The 24,800-nt window shown below is 40.0% G+C and overlaps 1 protein-coding gene across 1 annotated transcript in view; it reads left to right on the forward strand.

Annotated features, from left to right (window-relative positions):
- The window catches only part of FBXO32 (F-box protein 32), a 51,330-nt gene extending 28,179 nt beyond the window's left edge, over window positions 1-23,151 (forward strand). The window contains exons 3-9 of the mRNA XM_060775845.2: window positions 1,569-1,618; window positions 2,971-3,063; window positions 9,400-9,493; window positions 10,439-10,623; window positions 12,728-12,910; window positions 13,720-13,863; window positions 14,803-23,151. Coding sequence (XP_060631828.1) covers window positions 1,569-1,618; window positions 2,971-3,063; window positions 9,400-9,493; window positions 10,439-10,623; window positions 12,728-12,910; window positions 13,720-13,863; window positions 14,803-14,892 — 839 coding nt within the window. The 3' untranslated portion in view covers window positions 14,893-23,151. The remainder of the gene's footprint in view (window positions 1-1,568; window positions 1,619-2,970; window positions 3,064-9,399; window positions 9,494-10,438; window positions 10,624-12,727; window positions 12,911-13,719; window positions 13,864-14,802) is intronic.
- Window positions 23,152-24,800: the final 1,649 nt, after the last annotated feature.

Below are 24,800 nucleotides of genomic sequence, written 5' to 3' on the forward strand. Positions count from 1 at the left end.
TCTGACTGTGAGAGCTGTTCAGCAGTGGAACTGTCTACCCCGAAGTATGGTGGAGGCTCCTTCTATGGATGCTTTTAAACAGAGTCTGGATGACCATCTGTTGGGGGTGCTTTGAACACCTCTAAGATTGTCCTGCTTCTTGGCAGGGGTTTGGACTGGATGACCCACAAGGTCTTTTCCAACTCTGTGGTTCTGTGATCTGCATTGTTGAATTAATGCAGTTTAACTGTCATTGCTCAATACTATGGAATCTTGTGAGTTGTAATCTAGTGAGGAACCAGCACCTTTTGGCAGCGAACTTGCAAAACTACGGTTTCCATGATTCTCTACAACTGAACCTTGGCAGTTAAAGTAGTATCAAACTGCATTAATTCTACAGTTTGATTCCTCCTGACAACAGTAAGACTTTAGTTATGATGAATCCTTCATACAGATTTCAACAGGATGTACGTGCAGCTAACGTACCATGGTTTGTGTTCATATTGTGCTACAGCTTAAATTTGGGGTGTATTTTCATGAATAATAATGGACATGACAAGAATTAATAATTAAGAGTTCATCTGAACGCATACAAAGTAGCTTTCATAACCATTGAATAGTCCCATACCACTCCCATAAGAGGCAGTGCTTAGAAGGAAGATGGCCAGGTTCAAGAAAGTATGTATCTTTCTCCCTCATCCCATTTTGAACAAGTATGCACAGTAATTAACATAATTGAGTTGAAATGGATGCAAAATGGTGTGCATTAATGCTAAACTTGCACATTTTCCGCTTCTATTATCTCTGGTGTGATTATAGGGTGGAGATTGGAAGGTTTTGTATCTGGGTTGATCTAACATTAGTTTGGCATTACAGTCACACCCTATATCTTAACTAAAGTGTAAACCCAACTTGATTAATCATAGTTTGTTTCTCTAAACCTTAGTTAAGGGCCCTTCCACACAGCCATATAACCCAGAATATCAAGGCAGATAACCCACAAAATTGGTTTTGAACCAGATTATCTGAGTCCACACTGCCATATAATCCAGTTCAATGTGGATTTTATACAGCTGTGTGGAAGGGGCCAAAAATTAACCACAGTTAATTGTGTTTGGATATAATGCTGACCTAACACTTAGTTAGAAATGGATGTAAAAGCTTCCAATTTCCTTGGTGGCTTGTAAAAGGATAAACGTATGAGCATGAGGTTCAATAGTGTTGTGGAAGCTATGCTTCATATCTGATATTGAACCCCAATTTGTAAAATGAATACTCCCTCTCCCCCCCCCCCCCCCAGTCCACAAGTTTCTCACCACTGTTAATTTTTCTGTTTACTTTGCAACTTATCAGTTAGTAAGATATGGAAATAGTAACACAAATCCTATTCTCCATTGAAGCATAAATAGTTTCTGATACCATGGTTGCTCCTCTAAATGTGAAGAATTTGGAAGCCAACATAATCTGTTCGGCTGCTGTTTCATGAGACGTGGAGCAACACAGAGAAAATAAACAAAATGAGACAAATTAGGATGAGCTTAACATTTATATGACTTTAAATGAACAAAATTTGTTTTCTGTTTGAACAGACTTTCATCAAGAAAAATGGATTTATGTGCACAAGGGAAGCACAAAAGAAGTGAGTATCCTTTGTTATTTTAAACAGTGTAATTTTGCCTGAAATAGCCTCTGTTTATACATAGCCAGAAATATCTTATAGCTGAGCAAAGTCATTCTAACACAATGAGTAATGCTTACACACACACACACACACATATGGGTGCTGGTTTTATTAGTAAATCTCCGTTATCTTGAATTCTACATACTTGTTTATTGCTAGTCATAGCTGATATAATTATAAGGTGTTTCTGTTGGAGGATCATACCATTTTGGAAATTCTGGTAAGACCCAACATACTGTACTTTCCTATTTCATAATCTTCTTGCTTACTTAGCAAGGAAGATGGAACTCAAGCCTATTTTCCTTGATTTTTTAAGCATCTATACCAGTGCTTCCCAACCTGTGGTCTGTGGCCTAACAGTGGTCCGCAAGAACAAAAATATGGTCCACAGCCTCACTGTTACTACACAGTTGCTTCAAAACCACATATCAATGAGAGCAACTGGTCTCACAAAATCCTATTATACTTCCAAGACAATGGGATGTCTGTAGTGGAGAGGCTGACTACCCACAAAAGATTACTATTACCACATCAGCTCTAGATTGTTCAATATGTTTTTTTGTGGACAAGCAGATGGTGACTACTGGATGGCATATGTTCTGTATCAGAAACTAGAGCTGATGTAGTCTGTCCAATACAATTTTCAGAATCAGCACCTCAAATAACCAAAAAGAATCTGAAGTTGACCAAAATCCATAAGCTTTCTGGTACTAATGTTGGAGAGTGGTCCCTGGTCAAGTGGTCCCTGGACAAAAAAAAAAGGTTGGGAACCACTGATCTGTACAAAGCCAGTGTAGTGACCTTGGATGCACCACACATTCCTCAATCCAGAAAACCTGCTGATAGGATTGCCTTAAGTTCTCTATAAGTTGGAAAGAGAGACACAACAACAAGAAATATGAAGGCATTTTTAATGGGCACTGAAACTTGTTTGCTATGCTATTCTTGAGGTAAAAGGTATGGTGCCATACCATATCATGTTGATTAATGAAATTAATACCAAAATGCTTCCCAAGTTGTATTCCAAACATATTTCCTATTGTGAAAATTCATGAAAGATACCATTGTGAATAATCGGAAGGTCAGAGGAAGGGAGAATGGCAGAGAAAGGGGTAGAGTCCACTATAAAGTCCAGGTGTTTTAGTGGGGGGATAAACTCGTAGTGCTCTAAAAAGGGATCTTATTCCTTTTAAATGCATTAGAGTCAACGTTCTCCTGTAGCACTAGCTTTGGTCCGTCTGCTCTCTTGACTTTCTTCAAAATCCTACATGCATATGAACCACATATTTTGTCTCTTTCTCTTGCTTTAGCGCCATGGCTACTGCACTTTGGGAGAAGCTTTTAATAGACTGGATTTCTCAAATGCCATTCTGGACTCCAGGCGGTTCAATTATGTCGTACGGGTGAGTATAAGAGGTAACTTAGCCCACTTGAGCATTGTAGATGGGGCTCTCAAAAAAAAACCCACAGAGAAACATGAATGTACAAAAGTGTTTTCATTATGCTCTGCAGTAGTTCCCAACCTGTTGTCCATGGACCACCAGTGGTCCGCAATAACAAAAATATGGTCTGTGGCCTCATTGTTGCTGCACCATTTCATCAAAAGGGAGTGGTCTTGCGAAACCTTCTTGCCTGGAGAAGGGGGAAAATATCCTCTATTTCATCCTTTCCTCCCTTTGCCATGTGTTCTGGGTTTATGAAAAGGTGACAATAATAGTAAATAGACCCTTGTCACAGATTCAAGGCTTATTAAATATTATTTTCTGGGGGCAAGCAGATGACGACTACTGTATGGCATGCATTCTGTATCAGAAACTAGAGCTGATGTGGTCTATTCAGAGCAATTTTCTGATTCAGCACCTCAAATAACCAAATTGAATCTAAAGTTGACCAAAAACTAATTCGTAACCCTTTTGGTACTAATGTGGAGAGTGGTCCCTGGTCAAAGTGACCCCTGGTCAAATAAAAGGTTGGGAACCACTACTCTAGAGTTAGGCTACAACATTTGGGCAGCGGTTTGGCCAAAAATTGGTCAAAAATCCCAAAACATACAATAAAATGTCAAACCAGATGTGACTTACGGTCAAATTATGGTTTTGGATTTTTTTGATTTGGAGGCATTTGAAAGAGACCACTCTAACACAAAATGTTTCCTGCTAGAAACTGCTGCAAGCAGAATCAACATATTTAGGTATAAGAAAAAACATAGAGTGGAGAGGCATTGAAGGGTCTTTAGTTCAGAAAAGGACTCCAGGAGGTGGGCTGTTTATGGTCAATGGTTGGACTTTTCAGACCCCTGTGTTCATCCTAAACCATGATAAAAGGGCAAGAAAATATGCAAGTCTGTTGTCAGATGATCAAAGAAGCATGCAACCCAAAATTCAGTTTAAAAGCACAATATTTACACTATGGTTTAGTAACAACTAATCCAGGCCACAGAAAAAAGCTTTGGGGTGAGAAAATGTCACTTTAATACATGCACACATGAGCATGCACATACTTGCAAAATAAGCAATCTGTGAGCTGTGCTCCGGAGACTGAAGTACAATTCCAGATTGATTCACTTCAGATAGCAACTAATAAGAGAGGATAATAGTTTTTTTTAATCCCATTCAAACAGTATTTAGCCCAACAAAAGTCCCTGCAACATTGATTTACTTACCTATAGCAGGAGCATTACCAATGCAATCTCTTTGTTCCTCCAGAATTTTGTCCATGATCCTATAGACCGCTCTTACCACCTCAAAATCCCTTCAAACCACTCCCAAAACCATTTCAAAACATTGCCATGAAACAATAGTAGCCACCAAAAAAGCAAAATTGATTTAAAAAAAAATGACAGAGGAACTGAAGCAAATACAAAAGCAAGATTAGCCTCCGCAATGTACAAAATCCTTCTTTGAGCCATTTTTAACTTTTTCTTTTTGTCCGCACTAATATTAGAACATGTGGAGGCTGAAACATTTAAGCACTAATGACTGTTTTCCCCTAACCAGGTCTCTATTTCCTGCAGCCTCAGGAATTGTGTGTTATGTCAGCTATAAACTCAGAGCTCTCTAATTCAAACTGGCTGGCGGTTTGGCCAAGAGAGAATACGTTCTTTCCATCCACTATATAGCTCAAATAAGTACACGATGTTTTAAATGCATTGATTCTATCGGCCAGGTCCCTGGAGCGTAATAGCTCACAGTGTAAAATACCCACAAATAGTTAAGCAGCCCACATTTGCTTCTGAAATATTTCAAAGAGACGTAAAATTATCATCTTGAAGCCTGCCTCTCCAAAGTTAGCAGAAAAAAGCCAGGAACAAGCCAGCAAAGATTAATGTGTTTCAAATGTTGCCATATCCATAGACTGAACTATGCTGATTTCTGCACTTATGTTGAATGGGCACACCTACATTGTAGAAATAATGCATTTTGGCACCACCTTAATTGCTATGACTCAATGCTATGGAATCATGAAAGCTGCAATTTTACAAGGTCTTTGTAGACAGCTGATTCTCTCACACCAGAAGCAACTTGCAGCATGCAACCAATCAAACAAAGTCTATAGCCTTCTCTGCTAAAGAGTGCTGGTGCCTCACCAAACTACAAGAGCCCCTGGTGGCGCAGTGGGTTAAACCCCTGTGCTGGCAGGACTGAAGACCGACAAGTCGCAGGTTTGGATCCGAGGAGAGGTGGATGAGCTCCCTCTATCAGCTCCAGCTCCTCGTGCAGGGACATGAGAGAAGCCTCCCACAAGGATGATAGAACATCAAAAAATCAATCCGGGTGTCCCCTGGGCAACGTCCTTACAGACGGCCAATTCTCTCGTACCAGAAGCGACTTGCAGTTTCTCAAGTTGCTCCTGACACGATAAAAAAAACACCAAACTACACATTCCAGGATTCCATAGGACGGATTGATGTCAAATTGCATTAAATCTACAATAAAGTTGCACTCAACAATCCCTATGGCAGCAAACAGGAGCTTTGATTTCTGTGAACCAAGCCATGCATTTTCCTGCAGCATTAACATATTTTTCCCTGTTTATAAATAACATGATGTACACATGTATGTCTTTATAAAGGGTCCATGCCCTCAAAATACAGGATTTTTGACATCAGGTTTAGTCTTCGTATGAGGAAGAACTGCAACCCTTAAACAACAGACACTTGGCAATCTGAACTTTCTCTCTGCGTCTTCACTGCAGAATGAATGCAGTTTGACACCACTTTAACTGCCAAGGCTTAGGGCTATAGATTCTGGGAGTTGTGGTTTATCAAGAAACCAGCACTCTTTAGCAGAAAAAGCTAAAAACTACAACTCACAGGATTCCATAGCCTTGAACCATGGCACTTGGGAGAGGTAACCCTAAATTAATTAGGGTTACAGAAGGGATGATTCAAAACATATATATATACAAAAGTAAACAGAGCTTTGACTCCCTGACTCCTTCTTAGTTGTCCAGATTCGAGACTACTTTGCTTATAGTTGAGGTGTTCTGTATAGGCAGATGACAGTGACACATGCCTTGCTTCAAAGGAATTTGCCATGTGATACACCCTGAGCGGTGTTTTGCAACAGATCCCTTTGCTGTCACTGGTGGTCGCATGAGACAGAATGAATGTATTCATTTCCCAGGGGAAATCCAAAGACACCGATTCCAGAGGAATTGTGTTACAGCACAAGGGGCCAATAGAGCAGGGCAAGTTGTAAACAGTAACATTAGTAGTAAAGTTTCAAGCAGCAATAGATTGATAACTTTTTTTAAAAAACCCACTGAAGTCATTTTTAAAGGTTTATGCACAATGTTTCAAAAGCTTTTGCAAACTATGGCTGCATCTACATCAGTGGTTCCCAAACTGTGGTCCGTGGACCACCAGTGGTCCACAAGAATGAAAATAGGGTCTGCGGCTTCACTGTTAATACAGCGTTGCAACAAGAGCAACTGGTCTTGCAAAACCCTCCTAAAGTGCCGAGACTTATTAAATATGGTTTTCTGTAGGTAAACCATATTTCCCAACCTGTGGTCCATGAACCACCAGTGGTCCGTAAAAACAAAAATATGGTCCGTTGTGCCACCATTACTACACTGTTGCCTCAAAACCATATGGCAACGAGAGCAACTGGTCTCACAAAATCCTCTTATAGTGCTGAGGCAACAGGGATGTCAGGAGGGGAGAGGCTGACTACCCAAGAATGATTGCTAATACTCCATCAGCTCTAGATTATTAGATATGGTTTTCTGTTGGTGAGCAAATTGCGACTACTGGATGGTATATGTTCTGTATCAGAAACTAGAGCTGATGTGGTCTATACAATGCAGTTTTCTGAATCAGCACCCTAAATAATCAAACTGAATCTAAATTTGACCAAAAATTGATTCATAATCCTTTTGGTACTAATGTTGGAAAGTGGTCCCTGTCAAAGTGGTTCCTGGTCAAGTGGTTCCTGGTCAAAGCAAGGTTGGGAACCACTAGTCTACATGGCAGTTTGACACCACTTTAACTGCCATGGCCTAATGCTATGTAGTCATGGGGACTGTATGTTTACAAGATCTAACATTCCCTGCCAGAATGCTGATGCCTCACTACTTTAACTGCCATGGGTAAATACAATGGAATCATGGGAGTTGTAGTTTGGCAAGGCACCAATTCCGTTTAGCAGAGAAGGCTAAAGCGCTTATTTAACTACAACTCTCATAATTCCGTGGTATTGAGCCATGCCAATTAAGGTGTTGTCCAACTGCATTAATACTACAGTGTAGATGCACTCCCTAGAAGCTTGTTCTAAAAATATGCATTTTCAATTGCAGAGCACGGCACATGTTTTAGTCTTTTCAGCTAGTACCACTTTGGGTATGAATGTGCACAATGCAGGCTTGCACAGTTGAAATCATTCCTGCACCATCATTTTCCTGCACATGTTTCCTTTTCTAGTTCATTCTGGGCCTATTTTGCAAAATGCACACCTGTGTTGTGCCTGCATTTTGCTTTATGCTTCAGCTCCCTGAAGTGGTGAGTCATAGAAATAAAGCTGATTAACCGGTGTTAGGCAGCTTAGCCAATTAGCCATGGCTCTTTTTCCATCCTCCTCACTTTATGCCTATCATGTGGCCAGGCAAGGTATTAATAGCATTGCCCGCCCAGAAGAACCATCTGTTGGCATTCAAGGTTGGCCGGAAAGATAAACAGAAGAGTGGATCAGTCACCCGCGGCCACTTTGCTGCCGGGAGCTGATAGTCACACGGCGGTGACAGCGCTGAGTAAAATGGACAAGTGCCTGGAGAAGGGGGAAAATATCCTCTATTTCATCCCTTTCCTCCCTTTGCCATGTGCTCTTGGTTTATGGAAAGGTGACAATAATAGTAAATAGACCCTTGTCATAGATTCCACTTGGGACAAACAATTCAGCCCATGACTTCTGTTAAGATGACTCCTTTTGTCATCTTAACAGAAGTTGGAAACTAGAAGTGTAGCTACTGGGAGGGTTATTGTCCCCCACAAATAAGAATTATGCCCCGCATTGACATTTTCCACCAGCTCCTGAGTTTCAACATTGCAAAGAGTGAGACATTGAAAATCAGTTCATACCCGAAGATATCTACACAGTAGAATTAATGTAGTTTAACACCACTTTTAACTGCTGTGGAATAATGGGAATTGTCATTTGGAGAGGCACCAGCACTCTTTTGGCAGAGAAAACTTTGTCAAACTACAACTCCCACGACCCCATGACATTGAGCCTTAACAGTTCAAGTGGTGTCAAACTGCATTAATTCTACAATGTGGACCTACCCTAGAACTCATATTTGCATGTTTGCCTTCCCTTTGTCACATCACCTGCTACTTTTCTTTGGGCACCTAAACTGCATTTCTAAATGCTCCACTTATTGCTTCAAATTTCATAGATGTGTGTGAAACATCAGGAGAGAGTGCTTCTGGAACATGTCCATACAGCCCGGAAAACTCACAGCAACCCAGTGATTCAGGCCATGAAAGCCTTTGAAAACACAAGGCTAACAAGTCTTGTCTGCATCTTGGTTTATTAAAGTGACATATTGAAAGTGATTTCCATGTAGTGTGCAGAAGTATAGAATTAATGCAGTTTAGCATTTTGACTGCCATGGCTCAGCCGCAGAAAATCCTGTGATAGGTTTGTCATAAACTGGAAATGACTTGAAGACACACAACACAAAGAGCAATGAAACCATAAGGCACAATGGACATAAAAGTTGGTGTGTGTTTGTTGAAAAGCAATAGATTACATTATGTCCTTGTCAGTAACAAGACAAGGAATTGAATCTGGGCTAGTGTGATCTGGAGTGAAAATGGTGAAAAATGGGCCCTTGGATTTTGCAAAGTTGATTTAAAAGTTTAGGACCATGAAAACACATGTGCTACAGTAGGAGACTCTTCTATATTTTGCCTATTTCAAAGGTTTGGCTCTCTCTAACTGTGTGGTCAGTATTTTGCAAAGCTACTTAGATGGCCCCCATTTATTTTCCTCTGTTGTCACTTTTAATGACTCGGCTTAGTAATCAAACCAACAAGAAGAGGCATCCAGATTGCAATCGCTTAAGCTCTAGCATCTGTCTTTTCCCACTTCTCCTCCACTCCACTCCCTGTTCGAAAAAGCCAGGCAGGCAACAAACAAGTTTCTGAACTCTTTTGCTGTGCGTCATATGACCAGAAAGCCAAGATTAGAAAGGTGTCTTTGTGCCGGGAAAGGCTAAAATCTTATTTTTATCCACAGCTGTTGGAGCTGATAGCAAAGTCCCAGCTAACATCCCTGAGTGGAATCGCCCAGAAAAACTATATGAATATCTTGGAAAAAGTAGTACAAAAAGGTAAAAGCAAAGGTCCAACCTGTGGTTTGTGAGTGAGCATGCACTCTATGTCTTCTTAGAGTTTTAGGACTGCAGCCCATATTTATACTTCATTAGGGTAAATTCTATAGAGCTCAATATTACAAGGTCTATGCAAACAAGCAAATAGCATTTGGTAACAGATCTAAAAGAAAGTGGATAATAGATTAATGTGTTTTTGGATCTGCATCATGGATAATATTATGGATTATTATCATTCCTGAATTCAGGAGAATGCTTTATGTCTTGGTTGGCTATCCTGAGTGATATGGAATGATTGAAAAACTATGGCGTAGTTTTAACTGAGAGTGGTATATTTGGGTTTGGACTGTACAAGTAATCAAGTTTAGCTTATAGAATCATAGAGTTGGAAGAGACCTCATGGGTCATCCAGTCCAACCTAATTCCAAGAAGCAGGAAAATCGCAAGCTTAGTTTGGAACCTGTCCCATGATGTGCTGTTTTTCTACCTATAGGGAACATTTTGTTTTAAAATGGTACAGTCTTGAGTGTTATAGCCCTGACATTGTGTAGACAACTGAGTAAGAATAAGGTCTAGATAATCTCCTTGCTCTAAGACATAATGGCCAAAAAAAAAGATAGAAAATAATGGTAATGGTAATTTAGATGCTTTTAAAACCAATGAGACAAGTTAATCCCAGTTAAACTGGATCTTACTTATATGATGGGACTTAAGAGCCACTAATGTTGTTCTCCATTAGAGTGCATATGTCTCCCCACAACTTCTCAGTTGGGTGTTGGTCCATCCTTTCAGTCTTGAAGACTATTGGGAAATACACTCCTCAAGTTATAAGGAGCAGGATGCTTATAATAGGATATGGATTTCTTTAAGTGTTTGATTTGGCTTTATGTGTTGTTTCGATTGTGTCTAATACTCACTTTTTTTCTTGCCTTTTCCAACACAAAGTTCTGGAGGATCAACAGAACATTAGGCTAATAAGAGAGCTGCTGCAGACTCTTTATATGTCACTTTGCACCTTGGTCCAAAGTGTTGGCAAGTCCGTTCTGGTGGGGAATATCAACATGTGGGTCCACAGAATGGAGACAATTCTACACTGGCAGCAGCAGTTGAACAATATCCAAATCACCCGGGTAAGTGCAAATCCTGGTTTTTGACACTAAAGCTAAAAACCCAGCTGTTCCATATGCACTAAAACCTTATATCACATTTCCAACTCGCTAAGGTGGATCCTTCATTGACATTCCCTGCCAGAGCATCCAGAAAACACACTGAGAGAGACACAACTAGGATGGTTCAAATTAGAATTCCAAGGAATTGGATCCATGAACCCAGCCTGAGAAGGTCTATCTAAGGACCAAAAACTGAAGGAGCAAATTATTTTACATACAGTCTGGAATAATTTTGTTACCTGAAACGAACAATGCTTTGGGCTTTTGACTGGTGTGTACCTTGGAGGACCTAGGAAAATGCCTCGAAAAGTATCCCCAGCACAACTCTGTAGTAACTTCTAGAGGAGGTTAACTGAGACAACTCTACATATAATTGAATCCATGTAATATGAAGTTGCATTATATACCTTACAGGCCCTATCTTTGAGATTGCAATGGCAACTCTAGAGTCTACATATGACACCTGAGCAAAAGTAGACTAGGTACATAGATCTCTTAGAGAGCAGGACTTTTAGCTGCATGCAGATCTGGCTTTTGTGTTCCAACCTATTCACATTATTAGGACTACATGAAAACGAATAAATGGGTGATTACAGTTACGGTCATGTCTGCAGATGACATCTGTTGGTTGTATAAGCCATCTGGTTCAATTCACTATGAGAAATCCAGAAATGCAATGTCCTCTCCAAGCAATTTTTCTCATTTTTCCCGATCCAATATCTTAAATGTGCAATACCTCCACCATCACCAGTCAGCATTGTCCATAGATAACTGGACAAAATGACTTAAACACACAAAATCTCATGCACTTTTTGAGGCTGTGAGTTGGAATGAAGAAAGTTGCATTCAATGTCATCTGGGCTTGCGTGGTTGAGAAATCATGTTTTGGCCTACTACACCCAGAAATCCCAGCCAGTTTACCAGCTGTTAGGATTTCTGGGAGTTGAAGGCCAAAACATCGGGACCTACAAATTGAGAACCACTGACCTAGTGCAAGGGCTCTCAAATTTTGACTTTTTTCTTTTGTTATCAAACATCTCAGCCAGCATGGCCAACAATTTGGACTTCTGGAAGATGGAGTCCAAAATATCCTAAGAGCCAAAAGTTGAGATCAAATGTCCTAGAGTTTCCCTGCCCACAAATAATTAATTTCTGGGCACAAACATCCTTTCTGAAATGTCATGATTATGTTGATTTAAAAGATCATTGTGAGCACCTGTCACTAATAAATGGAAGATGTCATGGGAACAGCTATAAGTATGCTTGGAACAATAATATCTTAAGATAAACATGATGTCTGAGAGCACCTTCCACTGTCACTGTTAACGAAGGAAATTTGCCAGGCATTTGTGCCAGAAAAAAAAATGAGAAAAAAAGAATAGAGAGATGTGAAGGGTATTGCAAACACATGGACGTGTACAGTAAACAGAATAACAGAGTGGTTATTCTTCTGTCAAAGCAGCACAGGTGAAAAAATTCTTTTTTGGAACTGCCAGGATTTGATTAAGTAATATAGCAGTGAAATTATTCTTTGTATAGAAATTGAGAATCTTGTCTTGACAATGAAAAGTCATGTATTTGTCTTTCCAAGTCATCCAGAGTTGTTTCTCCTTTTAAAAAACCATGTTTGCAAAGCACTGGGAAGCAAAAGTGTCTGATTGCTGAGATATTTGGCTCATTCGGTTACTTATACCCTGAAGCTAGGCTAAAGCATAACATTGAACTCCATTTGTTGATGTTGCGTTCCTTTAAGTTGCTTCTGAGTTATGGCATCACATGATTTTCTGGGGCTGAGAGTGTTTAACTCACCCATTGACTTAAGTAAAATATTATAGATGGGATCAAATATTTGTTTATAAGATGCTGTAGGTACACCCAGGGCTCAAATTGCATTGATTTAAATTTAGCACAAATTAAAAGTTGTTTATGTCCAGGCTTTGTCCAGTGGGCAAGCCTATCTTTTCTCCTTGAAGTACAAGGGCACTCATTAGTGTTTGTTAAAAGTGGCATAGCATCATATGTATCATCTATTGCCATAACATTATTGTTTTGCTCTTTTTTCCAGCCTGCCTTGAAAGGCTTGACTTTTACAGACCTGCCTTTATGTTTACAATTAAATATCATGCAACGGCTGACCGATGGGCGAGATCTCGTGAGCCTTGGACAAGTAGCTCCCAGCCTTCAAGTGCTCAGTGAAGACAGGCTACTATGGAAAAGACTTTGTCATTACCACTTCACAGATAGACAGGTAATGGGGCAGCAGGGTATGAAGCTGTCTAAATTCCAAGCCATCAAACAAGAATAGAGTTGTTGAAAATTAGATCCGAGTCTTGTTTAGCTTTCATCCATCTACTCATCCATCTGCTTAGCTTTCAAGATCAGACAGGATCTGATGTCTTTAATTATGAAACTGCTTAGAGAACTTTGAACTGAATATATATGCTGCATAGGAGCCAAAAAATTGGCAATGTTTAGCTTGAAGAAGGGTACATGATAGCCGGCTTTACTTATTTGAGAGAGTATCATATTGAGGAGGGAGCAAGCTTTTCTCCTACTGCTACAGAAACTTAGGATATGAAACAACAGATTCAAACTATAGGAAATGTGATTCCACCTAAATATTAGGAAAAACATCCTGATGGTAAGATCTGTCCAACAGTGCAATTTACTGCCTAGGAGTGTGATTGACTCTCCTCCTCTGGAGGTTTTTGAACAGAGGTTACATGGCCATCAGCCATGAGTGCTCTGCTTGTGTATTCCTGCATGGCAGATTGTAGTTGGGTTGGATGGCTCTTTTACTACTGCAGGTTTCAGGGAACATATATAGGTGTATGGCATCAGCGGGCATCCCCTGAGCAACATCCTTGCAGACAACCAATTCTCTCACACCAGAAGCGACTTGCAGTTTTTCAAGTCACTCCTGACACAAAAAAAGAACCTTGAAAAGTTTGAAAAGTACAATTTTATGGGCCCATTTTCAGTCTCTTATGGCTTGTACTTTTCAAACATTGAAACAATTTCCAAGCCTGTAGCTCTGTGCTGTCTCTCCTATTTCAGATACGCAAACGGCTAATTTTGTCAGATAAGGGGCATCTGGATTGGAAGAAGATGTACTTCAAGCTTGTGAGATGCTATCCAAGAAAGGAACAGTATGGAGACACCTTGCAGCTCTGCAGACATTGCCATATTCTCTCTTGGAAGGTAGGCAATCAGTCCCAGATGTACTGAAGCATGTCACTGGGTACAACAAACAGCTCTTTTCTTGGGACTAAGAAAGTATTGTGTTGGAGTGGAAGAAAAGAAGCAGGGATATCGGGTTGTTGTAGGTTTTTTCGGGCTATATGGCCATGTTCTAAAGGCATTAGAATGGCCATTTAGCCCGAAAAAACCTACAACAACCCAGTGATTCCGGCCATGAAAGCCTTCGACAAGCAGGGACATCCATTAGCAACTGATAGTGGGGTAATGAAACAGCTCCAGATTTTGGTCTAAGCTGTAGAGTGGCTTCCTAAGTAGCTGAGCCTGTTCTCAATAGACCCTGAAACTTGGAGAGTTCCTATGAAGAGCTGTTCAGCAGTGGAACTCTCTGCCCCAGAGTGTGATGGAGGCTCCTTCTTTGGAGGCTTTTAAACAGAGGCTGGATGGCCATCTGTTGGGGGTGTTTTGAATTCAATTTTTCTGCTTCTTGGCAGGGGGTTGGACTGGATGGCCCATGAGGTCTCTTCCAACTCTATGATTCAATGAAGTGTGGATGAAAATCTGGAGTAGATTCACCAGTCGCAATACCAGGGAGACCACCAACCACCACTGACTCTGATCAGTCAACAGTATAAAATATCGACACTCTTGGGTTCCCATTCCCTTTTCTGCTCAAGCCCCTGATGGTGGCCTCTCTGAAACAATAATATTTTAATTACTGTCGTGGTAAGGAATTCATAATGGATTGAAATATGAATGCATCAAAAAAAAAAACAAATAAATAGTGAGAGCCCGTGGGGTATAGTAGGGAAAAGTACTGAACTCTGAAGTCTAAATATCAGTTACTGTTTGGCTGTACAACTTATTGGTTAACATTACTGAGCTATTTACAAACACGCCATGAAAGCCAACTTTTAAAACCTGGAATGTTCTTGCTTTTAGGGCACCGACCATCCTTGTACAGCTAACAATCCAGACAGCTGCTCGACTTCTCTTTCACCCCAGGACTTCATCAACTTGTTTAGATTTTGAACTCCTGAACGATTTCAACTCTACAGCTCACTATTCTGATGAGACATTTTATACTGCCGAGCGAGACCTGTTCAACCTGTATATAGTTTGTAAATATTGCTGCTTGACGTTCCTGAGTCAAGAGGTCAAGAGGATTTTAGGAGGCGAAGGGAGTCATCATTCAGTAGCAACGAACTGTTTAAGATCATGGCTTTCTAATTGGACTGTTCAATGCAAAAGGAAGTCCTTTGTAAATACAATGCTTTGTGAAAACTGAAGCACACATGTCAGGAGGGATAATCCCAGAACTGCTTAAGAGCTTCAAAAGAAATTTGTTTTGTGTCCATTTGAAATATCTCTTTGGCTTCAAAGCATGGGGAATTAAACACCATGATTAGGCAAAAATTGTCAAATTATTCCCTGCTCTAGGTTTTGTTTACAAGGGGTATTTTATACCTAAGCGTGTTTTTAAAATAAATACTTAAGAGATATGCTTTTATCCCCCCTTTTTAAAATATGTACATACCACACCGTTTTCTACCTCTGAAGTGCTTTCCAACCAACCCAAGATGCAATGTGAAGTATTTGTACTTTATATACAGAGATTTGAAAGGAAAATGTCAATGGTGATGGTTAGCATGTTCCTTTCTGCTATTACTTAAGATGTGCTTTAATCTGCTTCCTTTGGGGCAATATTTGAACAGCTAAGTTCTAGGAAAGACAGAAAGACAACCCAATGGTTGGGTTTTTTGATGGTTGGTAAGAACATTAAATGTTTAGGAAAATTGATGATGGAAATTTAGCTTGCTAGACCACAATTATAATTTTTTTGTAGTGTCAGGAGCGACTTGAGAAACTGCAAGTCGCTTCTGGTGTGAGAGAATTGGCTGTCTGCAAGGACATTGCCCAGGGGACGTCCAGATGATTTGATGTTTTATCATCCTTGTGAGAAGTTTCTCTCATGTCCCTGTATGAGGAGTTGAAGCTGATAGAGGGAGCTCATCCGCCTCTCCTCGGATTCGAACCTGCGACCTGTTGGTCTTCAGTCCTGTCGGCACAAGGGATTAACCAACTGCGCCACCGGGGACTCCGCTAGACCACAATACACCATCCATATACACCTTCTAGGGACAGCCCAAAGTTTTTTTTGATGTGGCTATAGTTTTGCACAACCGTTTTCAATAACAGATTGACTGTATATACTGCTATGAGAGTTGCTAGTGCTTTGATTTGCAAAGAGAAGCAATGATGAATGCTTGAAGGCAAGTCCTATTTTTTAATTAAAAAAAAACAGCTCTCACAAATGCAGACAGGTTGAGCATCCCTTGCCTAGAAAGCTGAAATACTCCAAAATCTGAAAGTGTATCCATCCATAGACAGCTGTGATAGTTGATGCTTTTGCTTTCTGATGGATCAATGTACACAAATCTTTGTTTCATTCATAAAATTATTTTAAAATATTTTCTATTATTACCTTCAGGCTATAAAGCATATAAATTTCCTATCTCCAAGATCTATGTACATATATGCAAATGCACGTATTCCAAAATGTAAAAAAAATCCAAAACACTTTTGGTCCCAAGCATTTCAGTCAAGGCATACTCAACCTATGTTAGATTTTCAACTGTCCAGCCCAGTGGTTCTTAACTTGTGGGTCCCCAGGTGTTTTGGTCTACAACTCCCAGAAATCCCAGTTAGTTTAGCAGCTGCTAGGATTTCTGAGAGTTGAAGGCCAAAATATCTGGGGACCCACAGGTTGAGAACCACTGGACTAGACCTTGAATAGGTTGATGTTCCTCTGGAGGACACTTATTTGTTAGCATCAGTGACTTGTTCCCTGAGTAATTTTGCAATTATGGTATTCCATGTATGCAAAAGACATCAGTGTGTTGTAGCCAATCTTCTGAAAAGTAGTGGGAAAACTCCCAACTAATCATGAAACTTATTCATTTCAATGGATGGGAATATGGGTTATTGAATGTCAATGGAGTGAATAAGGCAAAATCAAGACGGGAACAAGGAAGCGCATCCATTGATATTTGCGGAGAATCAGTAAAGTAAAACTTTCTTATGTTGTTATCAACCCGAAAGAGGTTTTGTTTGATTTTGCAGGAAGACTTTTCTCCCTGGGATTGTTTATATGTTTGCATGAAGAATGAATGAGGAATTCGCTTCAAACCTCTTTGCCAATACAAATATTACATTATGTGATTTCTGTGGAATTAATTCAAATTTGTGTTTGATTCTTGAGATTCCTAGGCCCCCGCTATCCTTTGGATTTGCCAGGTTGCCCAAGTAAAATGCCAGTGAAGTTAAATGTATCATATCAAACTGTTGTTTCCTTGTTATTTCTAAATATGTGAAAAGTATGAAAATTGATTATTCTAAAATCTGAATACTTTGCACAAGAAAGAGATTCCTATTTGGACTGGATAATATGATGAGTAGTATTCAAAGCTTTCTAATGGTTTGAAAGGCCACATCTGGAAAGTTTCCCTGGGCAACCATTTGCTAAAAATACATGTTTGTTATTGGGTGGGTTAAAATTGTAATATATATGAAAAAAGTAGAGGCGTATTCAGAACATTGATAATATTAATGAAATGAATTAATGTTCCTTAATTGGTTTAAGATTTTCATGTTGTTTCAATATATTGCAGTCAGAGTTGTTCTACATCCTTTTGGGAATGTGTGATATTTTTACCATGTTCAATTCTTGCATGAGTAAATCAAAACTGGTTGATGGTAGCTATTTGCTATGAACTGAAAAACTAGAACCTGAAAAAGTTACTTCTTGGACTAAATCTCCTTTCTAGCTGTGAGATATTAGAATCATAAGAGTTGGAAGAGACCACACATTTTGACAGCTGTAGTCCAATATAACTTTTTCCAAATTTTGAGAAATGCAATAAGAGTCCTGGCCATCTTACTACTTTCCAAAAATCACTTGTGGAAGTAGTTTAATAATAATAATAATTACAAGGGAAAAGCTAAAACCTGTCAAATACAAAGAATATTTACTTTCAGATCTTGGCTATGCATTGGTTCTGCAATATGTAGCCTGGAGGATTTTAATTGGCGATTATAACCTTTGTTTGGATGAGCCGTTACGTGGTTTTTCTTTTGTTATTCTTCAGGCATGTCTGGTTAAATTGGCCAATCCTCAAAACTTCACATATCCTTGGGTCTCTCATCCTGTCTGTTCCATAGAGACGGAGCACAATTAGGGCTCAGATAGGCTGCATCATCTGAATAATCCAAAGAGTAAGTTAGCTCCTTCTTGTATTATATCCTTGCTTTAGAGCTCCTTAACCAATATGTCTAGCTAGACAGGGGAAATTTGCTGTATGAGTATGCCCTCCAAAACAAGACTGAAGGCTGTTTAAGATGTTGTTATGGTAGGCGAGGAAGTTGAGAAGGTGCAGAGATTGTTGACCTAATGGAGTATGGAAGTAGATGCTGTTAAACAGATGTTGATGTGGTTGATGTCTTAACAGGAAAATTAAATTCAGTTGGTTCATGCTTGGGTTTCTTTTCATGTCAGGAATGACTTGAGAAGCTGCAAGTTGCTTCTGGTGTGAGAGAATTGGCTGTCTACAAGGATGTTGCCCAGGGGACGTCTGGATGTTTTACCATCCTGTGGGAGGTTTCTCTCATGTCCCCACATGAGAAGCTGGGGCTGCAAGATGAGAGCTCATCTCACTCCCTGGATTCAAACCACCAACCTTTCAGTTAGCAGGCCTTCTGGCATAAGGATTTAACCCATTGTACCACCGGGGGCTCATTCTTGTGATGCACATAGCAACTTGGGGTGCATCTACACTGTAGAATTAATGCAGTTTGACACTACTTCAACTACCATGGCTCAATGCTGTGGAATCATAGGAGTTGTAGATTTGTGAGGCACCTGCCATCTTTGGCAGGGAAGGGCAGAGACATTGTAAAAATAGCATCAAACTGCATTAGTTCTACTGTGTTGATGCACCCTAGGAAATGGGAGTCAACCGTGCCCGTACAATTGTGTGCTCTAATTCTGTAAGCTGGTGCAAAAATGAACTTGTGGCTTCATACATTTTCTTGAAATTGTAAATCCCATCAGACCTAGATAGCACAGTCAATAATAAAAAAGGCTGATGGGAGTTGTAGTCCAACTACACCTGGAAGGCCACAAATAGATCACCTTTGTGTTAGGCAAATAATGCATTCAGCAGCCAGGGGATGGCTCTTTTGCAAGTGGTATGAAAAATGGTACATATATGTATTGTGTTAGATTTCAATGAGCCCCTTCTTTGCAAAAATCTAGAAAGGTGCTTCTTTTTGCTGTTTCGATATTTGCTTCTTAACGACACAAGAGAGGAGTGAAAACAATGAAATTCCATTGTTCAAATAAGTGGATCACGGTGGCTGGAGCAAAGCTTTTGCTTGGATGTTTCTGGTTGCTATTGCGAATTAGTAGCCGGCCTGGGAATGTTTTGAGTTGTAGGAAAACATTGATAGCACTTAATGCAAGTGACAGCATTTCATTGGTGCGTGTTCGTATGGTTCGCTGTTATTGTTGGTTTCAGCTCTGTAAAATGCCCCTTATGTTGCCACACAGGAATTCTGAAGGATTGTTATTTTTCTTTAGCATTGTAATGACTTATCTTTTTGCAATGAGTTTGAAGAGACAGAAAGCAAGAGTGTTTGTATATATATACATAGCTTCTGAAAGTGACAGGTAAAATATCTGATCACATCAGCACTCCTGAAATGCTGGTTTTCAGTCATTCCCTAGAGAAACCTGAAAAATGTAGTTTTGTGTGGGGCGCAATCTGAAGTTTTCTGAAAACAGCCAATAGCCAAAATGGCTGGGAACGATGAGAGTTGTAGTCCAACGTGTGTGGAACGTGTCAGGTTGGTAAAGGCTGTAATAAAAGAAAGCTCTCAGTGCCCTTGTTGAACTACATATTTCAGTATTAATTTCAAAAGAAACTTGTGTATAGAAGCGCTGTAAAAAGGAAGCTTTTGTTTTAGGAATTGTGCTTAGCCTGCTTGGTTTGGGAGCCTAGAGAAGGAGATTGTACATAAGGGGAAATGCCATTTCTCAAGCAGACCACATGTATGAATGAAAAAGATTGTTCACATGTGTGTCATGCAGTTTTTATTCACATATATATATTCTGTAACAGCAGTCACACAATCTCTTACTCTTCTGCCTCTTTGCACCCAAACCAATCCCCGACTAATGAACTGATTGCCCCTAGTTTATGTGGTATGACTTTTTTTACTTTTCTGATTTTGTAAAACGTGTGGATTTTATACTATAGGTAATACGTATTGTTGCATAAGCATTGTTGGAACACAAATAAGGAGAAATTTCTGTCTGCACCTTGTACATAGGATTATGACATTTTGTGTGGATCTGAATCCCCTTTAACTAAAATGTGTTCCATCTCAGACACATTTTATTATACTTTTGCACTCTTTGTGTGTACTTGTGTTGCTGTTTTCCTTCCCACTTGGCAAGATGGTTCCATATAACGAAACAATCCTAGTGGCAAAGAATTTGCCATGGATTGATCTGATTGTGATGCACAAAATAAGGTTGGATGTTCAGATAAGTGTGCTTGAAACAGCAGCTGAGCAGCTATTTCGGCACAACTTTATCCAATATGCTTCTTGTTCCAGTATACCAAGAAAAACTATCTTATTGTCTATCTGAATAAAATGTTTGGCTCTGAAGGACTTGGCTAAAGTAGACCTAAGACCTTCAAAGGATAGTAAAATATCTAAACCCAACAGGATGTTCCTGGCTTGGATCTTTTGTATAAATCCACTCAATCACTACACAGGAGAGGAGAATGGGGCTGGCAGGGATTTCTCAACAACTTGTTGCACGGGTCATTTTCACAGCTCTGCCTCTTGCCAAAACCCCGTCAGATTTAACTAAAAACAGCTCTGCTTGCTTGCTGACATGTTGGCAAAAACAACAGCTTGTCATTATAAATATATATGACTTTTTAAAAGTCACACTCCTTTTGGGGATCTTTTGTGAAATTCAACATCCTTGTGCTCAGCCTGATTATGTGTTGACGAATCTGGCAAGAGAAGGGGTTGGGGTCCTCTTCTTTCCTTCTTACCATAAGGCCCTTTTCAATGAGAAGTACAGGTGAAGCACATATCAGATTGGGGAGCCACTTTGTGTTTAAGAAACAAACCCAGCTTTTAACAGATAGGTGATTTCCAACAAAAATAACATTTATTTACAGTACTTATATTCCGCCCTTCTCACCCCAAAGGGAACTCAGGGCAGATCACAGAACACATATACAGCAAACATTCAATGCCGATTATACAATGACGAGACAGACAACAGATAAAAGTATATTTAGGCTTTTTCTCATCATTCAGCATCTTTTGGAGGCTGTACTCGGTTCCGGCCACAGGGGGGTGCTATCGTGCCATCTCCTTGCCAAAGAGCTTTCTTTGTTTGTAAGCTTTTCTCTGAAACACCGTGCCTAAAATACCTCCCTGCTTAATTTGGTTCCTATTTATCTTCTCACATTGCTGTTTTCGATCCGTTAGATGAGCGGAGTAGCTGTGAGCTGGGAGATCAGGAGCTCACCCTGACCCGACTTCGAACTGTCAACCTTTCGGTTGGCAAGATTTACTGGTGATTAACCTGCTGTGTTATAGCTGGCCCTTCTGCATCTTCCTCACTCTCTTAATATTTGATATAACTTCAGCCCTCCAGGTGTTTTGGACTTCAACTCCCATAATTCCTAACAGCCGGTATTGTGGGAGTTGAAGTCCAAAATAACTGGAAGGCCAAAGATTGCCCTTGCCTGTCTAGGTGCTTAGAAGTTCTCAACATATTACAAATTAATATAGTATATTATTGTGTTGTTGCCTCACAACCCTGTATGCTTTTACCATTGCTTATTGTATTCCATGTACAGTAGACTCTCAGTTAATTGGAGTTCAAACAACTTGAAATCTCAAGCAACTGGGCGGGGAAAAAAATCAAAGGAATAATACTTTATTGCATATTGCATTGACAAACTTGTTTTTATAATATAGTAAAACTGCGCTATGTTAAGTTTGACTTTATTTGTCTTAATTTGCTTTTAATTACTGTATTTTGATATGAATGTCAAGTCAATACAGAGTATAACTTTATGGTTTGGTATAATATAGTATTAGTTAGGCCTATTTTTAAAAGGAACTCTCAAGCAACCAGAGACTGTTTATCTGGCATCTACCAAACCCCATAGGTGCCGGTTAACTGAGAGTACTGTATTTGCTTGCAACCATTAGGAGAGTAGGAAGCAGAGGTTGGAATGACAGGTCTGTCAGGAAACCCTCCATAGTTGGAGGTAGCCCAGAGATAACATTAAAGTGGCCTTTGCAGTATGCTTTCCCCCCAGGATCTTCATCTCTTTTGTTTTGGGGAAGCTAGGACTAACAGTTGGGTTTCTGCCAGAACCTGTAACTCCAGAACTGTTCTAAATATGTGAGTAGAATTGCTCTAGAGCAGTGGTGCCTAACCTGTGCATTTCCAGATGTGGATGGACCACCAGAATTGCATACCATTGTCCATAATAGCTGGGGCTTCTGAATGCCGAAGTCCAGCAATATTTAGGGAATCCAGATTTAGACACCTCTGCTCTAAAGTATTTGGACTGCATGGCTTTATCCTAAGGATAACACATGTTGACTTCAGTGGCATTATTTGCAACATCATCAGGTGCCTACATCAGGCTTGACCATAGCTTTCAGTCACTGCCTTACAGGAAGTAAGAACTACTGTGAATTATACAGTTGTTCAAAAACTATGCTGGAATGGAGAGGCATCTGTTTGGCACAATGCCCAATGCTGCCCTTTCTCCATCATATACAGTCGTGACAGATAATGTCATATTTTCCTACATGTAATGCCAGTGGGCCAGCTCCTGAAGGAGCATTCCTTTTCCAAGTCACAAATCTTTCTTTGTCATATTGTCAACATTCACTATATATATTATCTGACTGTAAATGTGTATAAAGGAGAAATGTATATGTTTTAAGACAAAGGTGGGGTGGCTCAGAGTTGGAAAACACCCCTTGTATTTAAAACATACTTGTGATTAGTATAATTGTGTGCTTGAAAATCCTTCCATATATATTTTGCACATTCTTTTTTTCTTGCATGTTCAGCCCTTTTAAGTTTGACAACTGTTTGGTACAAGCAGTGATGTTAATTTTTTTTTAAGAAACTGTTTTTTTGACACTGAACTATAAATAAAATGGTTTGGAAATTTATGAACACTTGTAATAGTATCATTGCTTAGATGTGCTCAAACTTTTCATTTGACTGAACAATGTCCTAAAGTTGGTTTCAGTTTGTCTCCCCAGAATATGAAGATAAGTAATTCCCTTCTCTGTTGTTGTTGTTGTTTACATCCCACTTTTTTGCTCCACAAAGCCTACTGATGGCCAACTTGTTCCTGATCTATCCAGGTCTCTGACCCAAGAACCAAACTCTATACGAAGTCCTCAAGGCTAATTTTGTCCCTATAGCTACACAGACAGTATTACTACAGATCCAAAAGGTATCTACCTGAATGGCATGTATACCCACACATCCTCCAAGTCACGACTTATCAAAATATAATAGTTATAACTGCATAGCGACACATGCAGAATCCATAGATTCCTGACTTAAGCACCTTCTGCTTAAAAGCCTATCTTTACTACTTTAGTGTATCTAAGGGTGCATCTACAATTAATGCAGTTTGACATCACCGCTCAAGCAGGGTGCTTTGAAATGGTTGAACAGAAGCTCTCTGAAGCTTTAGGTGCTCTTACTGCCTATTACAGGAAAAGCCAGCTGATTTCTAATCCAATTAAAACACACATGTGTGATTTTCATTTTAAGAACAGACAAGCATCTTCAGCTCTAAGGATAATCTGGGAAGGAATCCCACTGCAGCACATCAAAATACCTGGGAGTTACTTTGGACCATGATCTGACTTACAAGGGGCATTGCTTAACTATCAAGCAAAAAGTGGGTGCTAGAAATAATATCATACGGAAGCCGACTGGCACAACCCGGGGATCGCAACCAGACACTGTGAAGACTGTGCGTTTTGCTACTCTGCTGCTGAATACGCATGCCCAGTGTGGAATGCATCTCATCACGTTGAAACAGTGGATGGGGCTCTTAATGAGACATGCCGCATTATCATATATGTCTACCTCCTACACCACTGGAGAAATTATACTTTTTAGCCAGTATTGCACCACCTGACATCTGTCGGGAAGTAGCCAATAATGAAAGGACCAAGGCAGTGACATCTCTGACCCATCCTCTGTTCGGATATCAGACAGCACGCCAATGCCTTAAATCAAGAAATTGTTTTCTAAAACCTACAGAGATACTTGCAGGAACACCTCAGAAAGCAAGAGTCCACAAGTGGCAGGCTAAAACCCGGAACCTCAATCGGTGGCTGATGCCAGATGAGAGACTCCCCCCTGGGTGCACAGAAGGCTGGGCAATTTGGAAGGCACTGAACAGACTGCGCTCTGGCACCACGAGGTGCAGAGCCAATCTTCAGAAATGGGGCTACAAAGTGGAGTCCACAACATGTGAGTGAAGAGAAGAGCAAACCACAGACTACTTACTACAATGCAACCTGAGCCCTTTTACATGCTCAGTGGAGTACCTTCGTACAGCGACGCCAGAGTCATTCCAAAGTGGCCAGCAACTGGTCAAAGGACATTTAGTATAATGCCAAGTTTTTGAACTCTGATTGTGTTTTAAATTGCAACTGGCTTTCGACACGACAAATAAATGAACTGTCATTGCTCAATACTATGGGATCATGGGACTTGTAGTTATTATAAGGCCTTTAACCCTCTCTGGCAAAGAGTGCTGATGCGTCACCAAACTACAAATCCCAGGATACTA

Source organism: Anolis sagrei, chromosome 4 (assembly GCF_037176765.1).
Source record: "Anolis sagrei isolate rAnoSag1 chromosome 4, rAnoSag1.mat, whole genome shotgun sequence".
Lineage (NCBI taxonomy): Eukaryota > Metazoa > Chordata > Lepidosauria > Squamata > Dactyloidae > Anolis > Anolis sagrei.